This window comes from Salvelinus namaycush, chromosome 22 (assembly GCF_016432855.1).
Source record: "Salvelinus namaycush isolate Seneca chromosome 22, SaNama_1.0, whole genome shotgun sequence".
Taxonomy (NCBI): Eukaryota; Metazoa; Chordata; class Actinopteri; order Salmoniformes; family Salmonidae; genus Salvelinus; species Salvelinus namaycush.
The window spans coordinates 4,462,500-4,475,102 of NC_052328.1; the positions used below are offsets into that span (position 1 = coordinate 4,462,500).

Here is a 12,603-nt window from a genome sequence, read left to right on the forward strand (position 1 = left end):
GCTCTCACCCTCCGATCCAACAGGTCACAGACGTGCTCAATGGGATTGAGTTCCGGGCTCTTCGCTGGCCATGGCAGAACACTGACATTCCTGTCTTGCAGGAAATCATGCACAGAATGAGCAGTATGGCTGGTGGCATTGTCATGGTGGAGGGTCTTGTCAGGATGAGCCTGCAGGAAGGGTACCACATGATGTCTTCCCTGTAATGCACAGCGTTGAGATTGCCTGTAATGACAACAAGCTCAGTCCGATGATGCTGTGACACACCACCCCAGACCATGACGGACCCTCCACCTCCAAATTGATCCCGCTCCAGAGTACAGGCCTCGGTGTAACGCTCATTCCTTCGACGATAAATGTGAATCTGACCATCACCCCTGGTGAGACAAAACCGCAACTCGTCAGTGAAGAGCACGTTTTGCCAGTCCTGTCTGATCCAGCGACGGTGGGTTTGTGCCCATAGGCGACGTTGTTGCCGGTGATGTCTGATGAGGACCTGCCTTACAACAGGCCTACAAGCCCTCAGTCCAGCCTCTCTAAGCCTATTGCGGACAGTCTGAGCACTGATGGAGGGATTGTGCATTCCTGGTGTAACTCGGGCAGCTGTTGTTGCCATCCTGTACCTGTCCCACAGGTGTAATGTTTGGATGTGCCAATCCTGTGCAGGTGTTGTTACACGTGGTCTGCCACTGCAAGGACGATCAGCTGTCCATCCTGTCTATTTGTAGCGCTGTCTTAGGCGTCTCACAGTATGGACATTGCAATTTATTGCCCTGGCCACATCTGCTGTCGTCATGCCTCCTTGCAGCATGCCTAAGGCACGTTCACGCAGATGAGCAGGGACCCTGGGCATCTTTCTTTTGGTGTTTTTCAGAGTAAGTCGAAAGGCCTCTTTAGTGTCCTAAGTTTTCATAATTGTGACCTTAATTGCCTACCGTCTGTAAGCTGTTAGTGTCTTAACGACCGTTCCACAGGTGCATGTACATTAATTGTTTATGGTTCATTGAACAAGCATGGGAAACAGTGTTTAAACCCTGTGAAGTTATTTGGATTTTAAATCTGTGAAGTTATTTGGATTTTTCTGAATTATCTTTGAAAGACAGGGTCCTGAAAAAGGGACGTTTCTTTTTTTGCTAGGTTATAACTGATTCAAGTATTTTTCGCCAGATCTTAATTGGTATATCAAATTTTATGTTCCTTTTGATGGCATAGAAGGCCCTTCGTGCCTTGTCTCTTAGATCGTCCACAGCTTTTTGGAAGTTACCGTATGTTTAGGCCGAGGTATGTATCGTTTTTTGTGTGCTCTAGGGCAATGGTATCTAGATTACATTTGTATTTGTGGTCCTGGCAACTTTTTTGGAACACCAGTATTTTTGTCTTGCTGAGATTTACTGTCAGCGCCCAGGTCTGACAGAATCTGTGCAGCAGATCTAGGTGCTGCCGTAGGCCCTCCTTGGTTGGGGACAGAAGCACCAGATCATCAGCAAATAGTAGACATTTGACTTTCTAGTAGGGTGAGACCAGGTGGTGCAGACTGTTCTGTTGCTCTCGCCAATTCGTTGATATACATGTTGAAGAGGGCGGGGCTTAAGCTGCATCCCTGTCTCACCCCACGGCACTGTGGACAGAAAGGTGTGTGTTTTTGTTATGAGAATGTTGTTATCAATGTTCATTAACTTAAATTAATCTACTCAGTCTGCAACCCAGAGTTTGTAAGATTCCGATTGAATGATACAGACAAGTCCCAACTTACAAAAGTACGAGAACGTTCTGACGTCCAAATACAAAAACATCAATTTTATACTGGCTCCTTACGCACATACCTCACACACAAACAGTAGGTATCCTACGCACATACATACAAGTTCAAATCTTAAGCTACACCTTGCTCAGACAGTCTGTATTTTTCCACTATACAGATACATTGTTTAATCTGCAACATGTTTCATCATTTTCTGCAAGCCTAACAGTTTCTCCCTTCCACGGGTGGAGACAGAATGTCCTGTAAGGAACACAGTATTACAGCTTGTCTGTCGATAGCTCCTCTTATCATTTGTTTCACACTTGCACCCTGCGTATATACTAAAAAGGAACAAAAGGTCCTTGTTCTAATTCTGACTAAAACTACACACATCATTAGATTATAGATTTATGACTCTAATACATTTCATACAATTATATGGTTTCAGAGTGGAATTATTTCATCATTATCTTTCAACATATAAATTATTTTATCCGTTTTTTGTCAATTTTAACCACACACTTGTTGTTTGTGTACATGGATTTTATAGCGTCATATGTTTTTCCCACAACACAACTTTCCATCAATTTGGGTAGCAGAGCCTCATACCAAATTTTTTGAAATCAACAAAGCATGAGAAGACTTTGCATTTGTTTTGGTTTGTTTGTTTGGCAATTAGGGTGTGCAGGGTGAATATGTGGTCTGTCAGTCCTTGGTTCCAAATATTGGGGAAGATGCCAGAGCTAAGGATGGTGTTAAAGAGTTGAAGTTTTGCCAATTGGAATTTGTTGTCTGTATATTTCATCATTTAATTTAGGATACCATCAACACTACAGGCCTTTTTGGGTTGGAGGTTTGTATTTTGTCCTGTAGTTCATTCAATGTAATTGGAGAATCCAGTGTGTTCTGGTAGTCTTTAATAGTTAATTCTAAGATTTGTACTTGATCATGAATATGTTTTGCTGTTTGTTCTCTCTCTCTCTTCTTTGCACTCCCCATCTCCCTCTCCCTCTCTCCCCCAATCCCTCAGTTGCATTCTCTGGCTTGGGCTTCACCTCCTTCTACCTGGCTGGAAAGCTGCATTGCTTCACGGACCAGGGCCGTGGGCGCAGCTGGCGTCTGTGTGCCATGTTGCTGCCCCTCTACAGTGCTGTGATGATCGCCCTGTCCCGCACCTGTGACTACAAACACCACTGGCAAGGTCTGTCACAGTCACATCCAAATTAACCAGCAGATATGCCATTTAGGTCGAGGAGTTTTTTCTGACCATGTGACTTACCAAGAGTGCCAAGAGTGTGCAAAGCTGTCATCAAGGCAAAAGGTCACTACTTTGAAGAATCTAAAATCTAAAATCTACTGTATTTAGATTTGTTTAACACTTTTTTGCTTACTACATGATTCCATATGTGTTATTTCATAGTTTTGATGTCTTCACTATTATTCTACAATGTAGAAAATAGTAAAAATAAAGAAAAACCCTTGAATGAGTAGGTATCCAAACTGTTGGCTGGTAATGTACTTTTACATCATTTAGATCTATGCCAGCACTCAAGGCCCAAGGTCTGTCAGGATACATACTGACTAACTGTTTGTGTAGCATCTGTAAGCCTGTGTAGGTTTAGTTAGGAACCAAAGCCCTATCTATAAATCATTATGCCCACATGAAGAAATTCTACCGTTTACTATAGTCAATTGTGATATACTATAGAATACTATACTTCACATGGTTGTATCCATCGATCATGTGTAGAACTTATTATAGAATGTTGTAGTATACTGTAGAACACTATAGGAAATACTACAGTATTATCTGCAAAAAGCACTGTAGTAAATGTTACAGTAATGACCTCAAAAACACTACAGTCCGCAAAAACACTACACTTGTTAAACTATAGTAACTACTAAAGTATTTAATTTGCATATACCCTGCCCATTCCCCTCCCCATATTGTAATTTGTGCCACCCATAACTGAGAAACCTACATGCCAAGTATTACATCGTATATGTTATAGAAAAAGAGCAAAAGGGCTGAATTATCTGTTCAGACCCTAGTCCTACTTACAGGTTAGGGTCCGTTTTTTTTTTTGTATGTCTCTAGTTGGTTTCTTGAAGGAGAAATCCTCCACTTTTATGTCACAGATAATAAATCAAAAGCACTATAGTAAATACTACAGTGATGTTTTCAAAAACACTACAGTAAATACAGTTTACTACAGTCTGCAAAAACACTACAGTATAGTACAGTCCACAAAAACACTACAGTATATGTTACAGTTTCCTTTCACTACAGTATTTATGCTATAGTTACAGTAAATAGTACAGTAAACTACAGTATACTACAGTGAATACTACAAGAAAGTCTGCAAAAACTATACAATGAATACGATAGTATTTATACTATAGTATGCTATAGAATTTTTTCATGGGGTGGTTTATCAAATATGGTGCTGTCTTGTTAACATTACTCTGCTAAGACACTTTATGTAACAGCAAGTGTATCATCACCACTGAGACAACACTGATGTCAATATATGAACCACAGTCATCAAGTAATCAACCAAGAGATAGGAACAGAAAGCTAACCAGGGTGTAGCAGTGTAACTCATGTGAATAAGATGTAGACCGCAGGGCACCGAGTCTCCAGGTCTAAAAGGGAAACCTGTCTCTCTCTCTTTCACACACTCACACAAACAATCACACAAACACATGCACACACAAACCCTGCCAGACACACACACAGGGGTAATTAGAGGTTCCTATAAGGAAGAGGCTGATAAGTGTGTGAATCTCAAAACATTGGCGATGACAGTAACACATTTTCTATGGTGTCTTAACTGCTGTCTGTTCCTCAATCCCCACCAACATGGACAGTAATGTCCAGAAAGAGAGGGATAGAGAGAGAGACAGAAAGCAAGCACACAGCATTGAGTAATTATTTCCTGAGAGAGAGTGAGAGAAAGAACCAGAGAGGGGAGAAAGAGAGAGAGATTTGATGTCCAGTGATAAAGTGACAGCAGAAATTAGGCGTTAGGCGACGTTGCTGTCAGACACCACTAATTACTTTTAGAGGGATCGCATATGAAAAAAAACTAGAGTTTACTATCGAATACTACAGTATATACTATATAATTATGTAGTAAACTGTAGTATACCATAGAATTCTATACTATACACTGTAGTATTTATCGATCATGTGTAGTACTTACTATAAAATGTTGTAGTATGCTGTAGAATACTATAGAAAATACTACATTAATGTCTGCAAAAAAACTACAGTCTGCAAAAACACAAATGTTTTTATTATTGCATATACCCTGCCCATTCCCCTCCCCCATAGCCCAATTTGTGCCACCTATAATTTAGAAACCTACATGACAAGAATGTATTATATAATGCCTTCCCTACAGGTTATAGAAAAGAGTGCAAGTGATTAACTATTTGTTAAGTCCTACCTAAAGTGGCCTTTTAGTATTTCTCCAGAGGTTTTCTGAAGGAGAAAGCCTCCATTTTATGTCAAAGATAGTAAATACTAAAGTAATTTCTGCAATAATACTACAGTCTGCAAAAAACGACAGTAAATACTGCAGCATATTAGTCCAAAAATACTGCAGTATAATACAACCTGCAAAAACACTACATTAAAGTGGAACTGACAGCGTTTTAGCACCATTCAATCTTATTCAAATCTGTTCATATACTGTACACCCCCAGGAAGAATATTACACCTTTTTTATGTACATTTTCTAAAGTAGGAAATAAGAAGGATGCAGCAGTGGTTTGGATCATTAAACTTGAGGGGCCCAATCTCCTATTACCCTGCTCTGTGAACAGTGCTGCGTGGATAACATCATGCACGCTTCCCCATTAAGGGATGCTGTAGCCCCCCCGGGTCCTTTGTAAATGTCTTGGTTCAGCTCCAGCATTGGAGAAGGGACACGTACTGAAGCATCAACACCATCAACATTTAGATGACTCTGTACATATTACGATGCGTTTCAAATCACCAGCTCAGTGACAGAGCCTCCACATCATTAGTTTGTAGTATCCCTACTTTTAGAATAGTCCTCCATCTCGACTGTATAGTTCAACTTGGCCATCAACAGGAGAAACTACTGGCTCTGTTCCAATCCGCACTAGCATACACTAGTTTAAATTATTAATTGGACATGTCTAAGTGGGATGCTACAATGGACATTGGAATGTTGTCACGGTTTACTAGGAGTGGTGGGTAGGAGTCAGGCGCAGAGAGCAGAGGGTTCAGTGATTATTAGTTTATTTGCTCCGGCACAAAACGGTCACGCCAAAAACAGGGCGCATAAACACTGACCAGCCCAAACACAGGGCAAACGATCCGGAGAACAAACTAAAACGCATCCACAACCGACAGAGAACACAAATAATCCCGCATAAACCTAGGCGGGCCTAACAGGCTTAAATAGACCAAAAATCAAGAAACAAACAGGAACAGGTGCAACTAATAAAACTAAACTAACAGAAAAGGAAAAAGGGATCGGTGTCGGCTAGTAGACCGGCGACGACGACCGCCGAGCACCACCCGAACAGGCAGGGGAGCCACCTTCGGTGGGAGTCGTGACAAATGTGGACAATCTATTTTCAAGCACAATTTATGGTGCAGGTGTTAACTTAATTTTATCCAGCTGGATAGATAAATAATTGTTTCCAAAAATCTTTTTGAGTCTAGTTCAGCCAGTCTAATGCATTAGTTATTCATTCTCTCTACAACATTACAATGTATTTGTTTGTGAACAATTGTTTTTATTGGATCACAAATCAACATTACAATTTAGCACTTATTTTCAAACATTGATCATGACGAGGAAATCATTTTGTTCTCAGCTATGGTGACAAAGTGACAGACGGGTCTGTCCAAGCCAGGTACATGTTGAGATTCAGCCAGGCCCAGTAGTGACATCAGCCCAAAGTTCATCCGATCTTAGCCCAACGTTCACAAGAGCAACTGATAAAACTAAACTAGCTGACATTTCCAATATAGACATCATTAATTAAGTAAATCATCAATGATTCATCCACTGTATAAAAAACTAAGTACCCACATGTATTTCCTACGGTAGATTTCTGAGACCTGAAGTGCAATCTAGCAATACTCCTGTGTGTGGTAGAGTGTGGTTAATTTCGTAGGAGTGTGGCACTAACTGTTGTGGATATCACTCACATAGACATACAAAAAATGTATGCACTCACTATACTGTAACTTGCTTTTGGAAAAAAACGTCTGCTACGGTAAGTAGCATATGTACATTATTAATATATTATTATTATTCCCCAGATGCCTTTGTTGGAGGGGTGATCGGCCTGCTCTTTGCCTACATCTGCTACCGGCAGCACTACCCCCCGTTCCTGCACACGGACTGCCATCTGCCTTACGCCAGTCTGGCCAAAGCCCCCCACCTCGTCTCTGCCCATGGCAATCCCCTGGTCCTGCCCACCGAGAACACCACCAGCATGCCTCTGAAGGGGCTGACAGTGGGGCCTGTATGACTCCTGCCCACCCCTACACCCAGACCTGGCACCTAGCCTCACACCCACCCAAGGAATACCTAACCCCCTCTCACTCACACAGACTGAGATGTGGACAAGACTGTACCCCCTCTCCCACTCTCAATCTTTCTCCCAGCCTCTCGCCTTCCTCCACCCTCGCTCTTTGTTTGTTTTACATGCCTGAATCAGGAGTATTTAGAGAGGCTGTATATGTGTAGGAATATAGGACAACACTGCTGGAGCAAAAAGGCAATAAAAATATGAAAAAAGGAAAATAAGGGCCAGTTGCGCGAAATCAACATAAAACGGTTATGACATACATATGGAAAGTATTCAGACCACTTAACTTTTTACATATTTTTTTACATTACAGCCTTAATCTAACATGGATTAGCAACCTACACACAATAACCCATAATAACAAAGCAAAAAAATCAACAAAAATACCTTATTTACATAAGGATTCAGACCCTTTGCTATGAGACTCGTAATAGAACTCAGGTGCATCCTGTTACCATTGATCATCCTTTAGATATTTCTACAACTTGATTGGAGTCCACCTGTGGTAAATTCAATTGATTGGACATGATTTGGAAAGTCACACACCTGTCCATAGGTCGAAGGAATTGTCCGTAGAACTCCAAAACAGGATTGTTTCGAGGGACAGATCTGGGCAAGTGTACCAAAACATGTTTGCAGCATGGAAGGTCCCCAAGAACACAGTGTCCTCCATTATTCTTAAATGGAAGAAGTTTGGAACCACCAAGACTCTTCCTAGAGCTCGCCACCCGGCCAAACTGAGCAATCGGGGGAGAAGGGCCTTGGTCAGGGAGGTGACCAAGAACCTGATGGTCACTCTGACAGAGCTCCAGAGTTCCTCTGTGGAGATGGGAGAACCTTCCAGAAGGACAACCATCTCTGCAGCACTCCACCAATTAGGCCTTTATGTACAGTGGCCAGACGGAAGCCACTCCTCAGTAAAAGGCACATGACAGCCCGCTTGGAGTTTGCCTAATGGCACCTAAAGACTCTCAGACCATGAGAAACAAGATTTTCTGGTCTTATGAAATCAACATGAAACTCTTTGGCTCAATGCCAAGTGTCACGTCTGGACGAAACCTGGCACCATCCCTACGGTGAAGCATGGTGGTGGCAGCATCATGCTGTGGGGATGTTTGTCAGCGGCAGGGACTGTGAGTCTAGTCAGGATCGAGGCAAAAATGAATGGAGCAAAGTACAGAGATCCTTGATGAAAACCTGCTCCAGAACTCTCAGGACCTCAGACTGTGGCAACTGTTAACCTTCCAACAGGACAATGACCCTAAGCACACAGCCAAGACAATGCAGGAGTGTGTTCGGGACAAGCCTCTGAATGTCCATAAGTGGCCCAGCCAGAGCCCGGACTTGAACCCGATCTAACATCTCTGGAGAGACCTTAAAATAGCTGTGCAGCAATGCTCCCCATTTAACCTGACAGCGCTTGAGAGTATCTGCAGAGAATAATAGGAGAAACTCCCCAAATACAGGTGTGCCAAGCTTGTAGCGTCATACCCAAGAAGACTGAAGGCTGTAATCGCTGCCAAAGGTGCTTCAACAAAGTACTGAGTAAAGTGTCTGAATACTTATGTAAATGTATATTTCAGTTATTTCTATTTTATACATTTGCAAAAAAAAGTTTTTGCTTTGTCATTATGGGGTATTATGTGTAGATTGATTAGGATGAGCATACCTTTTAGAATAAGGCTGTTACGTAACAAAATGTGGAAAAGGTATAGGATTCTGAATACTTTACGAATGCACTGTAAATGATACCAGTGGGTCGATAAAAGGTTATGGTACAACGATTATGCTCATTATAAGTTGTTGGTCTACAATTTCTTCACTGTTCTCATCAGTAGAATGAAGTTAGCTGGTATGGCAGCTGGTATTAGTTTGATGTGGAGTTGGAGGGAAAGCAGAGCAGATGGTGATAATCCCATTCAATGTCACAGCAATAGAGAGCAATAGTAATAGCTTCTTTTTGTAATCACTAACGGAGGCCATGGCTCGTTGGCCAAAACCTATTGGGTAAGGAATGGAGTTTGAGGGTTTTTGGATTAATGCAAAAAATAAGGTATGTGGTAAACACAGGTTTAGGAGATTTTATATGTTTGTTGTACGAGATAATCTCATCAGCTAACATAATGTTTTGTGAATTTTGAAGCATTTATGTAATCAAAATAAGTAAAACTCTAATGATGTGTTGACATGTAAAACATTTTTAACTACACCTCAGGTCGCATGCCTTTGACGTCTAGCTAACAGGCTTAGCTTACCTTATCAGACGGACCCAAAGTCTCCTTTGTGCAACATTGTTCGGGAACCAATAAAACAAGCACTTTCCCGCGAAATCGATATGGTTGCAGCCTGGCGCAAAACAATACACCATCCTTGCTTTTTCGTTCGAGCTGATAAGCAAAACGCTAACTAACTTTTGGTGGAATGTAGCGTATACTAGTTTGCGTGGTCGGTGCAGTGACATGAAACACTTTGCGACTAATGTTGTAGTTCCATGTCTCCAACAGTTAGCGACTCGTTAGCAACTGACTTATTTTGAGCATATAAAGGCTTCAGAATTCATAAAGGTCCTGTTAACTGACTGGCATTATCTCATAGAACAAAACATATATGATCTCCTAAGCCTGTGTTAACCTCAGATGTATATCCCAAAACCACATTAATTTCCCTCATAGGAATGCCAAATGAACCAGAGGTAAAAAATGCTAACTAATTTCTAGTTTTTAGGACGACAAGCTGAAGAGCTATATGGAGCTCTCGTTACGGTAGATGTCACAGCTCCCCAATTTGATTAATGAGCTACAGTATCTAATCCAGTGGTCGAAAAAGTAACCAATCGTCATACTTGAGTAAAAGTAAACACACTTTAATAGAAAATGACAAGTAAAAGTGAATGTCACCCAGTAAAATTCCACTTGAGTAAACGTCAAAATGTATTTGATTTTAAATATACTTAAGTATCAAAAGAAAATGTAATTTAAAAAAAATACTTATGTACCAAAAGTAAAGTATAAATCATTTAAAATTCCTTATATTAAGCAAACCAGTTTTTTATTTTTATTTACAGATAGCCAGGGGCACACTCCAACACTCAGACAATTTATAGACAAAGCATGTGCTTTGAGTTCGACAGATCAGAGGCAATAGGGTTGACCAGGGACGTTCTCTTGATAAGTGCGTGAATTGGACCATTTTCCTGTCCCTCTAAGGATTCAAAATGTAAAGAGTACTTTTGGGTGTCAGGGAAAATGTATGGAGTAAAAAGTACATTATTTCTTTGGGAATTAAAAATAATAAAGTAAAGTACAGATACCACAAAAAATGACTTAAGTAGTACTTTAAAGTATTTATTACACCACTGATCTAACCACTTTGGCAGTAAGGGAATTCAGACTACAAAATCTGAGAGCTAAAACATTTCTAACTTTGAGAGCACACATGACCAAATGTATGGTCACTAATGTTGTCCAAACTGTATTTTATTATTATTATTCTACTAGCCTCTGCCTTGGTCTTAGACCCACAGAGGTTGCTATTGCATTGTTGCCATCTCTCCTGTTGCTGCTTCTCCATGGCAACATAAGGAAAAATATAGCAACAATACATACATGGAGAGAAGCACCGTTCGATGACAGAACAATCTTCTACCCAGTCCTGTGTTTATTTCTCTTTTCCCAATTCCTCCCATTCTTTCTATCAGTTTCTCTCCATCCAGTTTCTCTTTTCCCTCAAGTGTTTCTCATGGCACCTTTCTCATCCCTCCATCACACTTCTCTCTACTGCTTCTATTTATTTTCCTCTCTCTCTTTTTCTCTCTCTCCCTTTTTCTCTTCTCCCTTCTCTTTCTCTTTCGATCCTTCTTACTCTTTCCTTATCTACCACCCTCTCTCTCCCTCCTCCATCTCCTCCCGCTCCCTCTCTCACACTCTCTCTCGCTAAGTAATCTCTCCCTCTTGCCATGACGTGGGCTGACTGGGTATTTAACGTTTCCTGCACTGAGGTAGATTTGAATACGGATTAAAGTTCAACGAGGGCAATTGATAGCGGGCAGGTGGAATTGGTATGGTAGAAGAGCGTTGAGCCAGGCACAAACTCCAATCTGATACTGCGTTAATCCTCATTATGTTCGGTTAGGCAGCACTGCTTGTGATGACAGTAGGGTCAAATTAAAACTAAGCAGCCCCAAAGACAGCCCAAGTATTGCAAATAGGTTTTAGTCGACATTGGCCTCACAAAATAAATAGACAATCTGCACATTACTCTTTAATGGGTTTTGAGTTATGCCAAGCCCAATTTGAGTGCCACATTACAGGGAAATACCAAGGATGGATATTTTCCAGCAACCGAGAGTGCTCTGTGATGTAAGCAACTGGAAGTTATTTAGTGAGATAACATATTCCTCCTTGTTAGTCATCAAACTGATTTGCATAGCCCCACTAAGAAGATGTAGTTCAGACTAAGATGATTTGGCATATTTTATATACTGCTGAAGCATACCATACCATTGTTGTGACATTATATGGATGGGCTGAGCTGAGCTTCTGCATTTTACTTAAAACCTCTAAATCGATCCAACCCTTTTTTTCAATGTTTGCCAAAAATTACATACCCAAATCTAAGTGCATTGTAGCTCAGGACCTGAAGCAAGGATATGCATATTCTTGATCACATTTAAAAGGAAACACTTAAGTTTGTGGAAATGTGACATTTTTGTAGGAGAATATAACACATTAGATCTGGTAAAAGATAACACAAACAAAAAAACATGCATTTTCTTTTTTCTTTTTTTCATCATCTTTGAAATGCAAGAGAATGGCCAGACATGCATGTTGAAATTTAGATTTTGGCCACCAGATGGCACCAGTTTGAGTGCAAAGTTTCAGACTGATACAGTGAAAAATTACATTACGACACAATATTTTGTATCAAGTCTGCCAGGAGTTTGCCCAAATGTCCCGAATTGGTCAATTGATACATTTTCAAGTACATAACTATAACTATAGAGAACATACAAAAAATGCTATGCATCACTACTCTGGACGGTTCGGACTTATGTGGACAACTATAAATACCTAGGTGTCTGGCTAGACTGTAAAATCTCATTCCAGACTCATATTAAGCATTACAAATAGAAACAGTAGGGGTTCAAACTGTAGGACCCAGTTCCTACGTTTGAATATAAAAATAGATTTTATCAAACAAAACTATGCTACATTTTATCTCTGGGGCCCTCAGGATGACAAATCAGAGCAGAATGCTGAATGTAAGCACATTATTTACCTTCA

The 12,603-nt window shown here is 40.7% G+C and overlaps 1 protein-coding gene across 1 annotated transcript in view; it reads left to right on the forward strand.

Annotated features, from left to right (window-relative positions):
• Positions 1–7,261, forward strand: part of plpp4 (phospholipid phosphatase 4) — a gene marked incomplete at its 5' end in the record, with an annotated part of 108,319 nt that extends 101,058 nt beyond the window's left edge. Inside the window, 2 exons of the mRNA XM_038960108.1 lie at positions 2,772–2,942; positions 7,050–7,261. Coding sequence (XP_038816036.1) covers positions 2,772–2,942; positions 7,050–7,261 — 383 coding nt within the window. The remainder of the gene's footprint in view (positions 1–2,771; positions 2,943–7,049) is intronic.
• Positions 7,262–12,603: the final 5,342 nt, after the last annotated feature.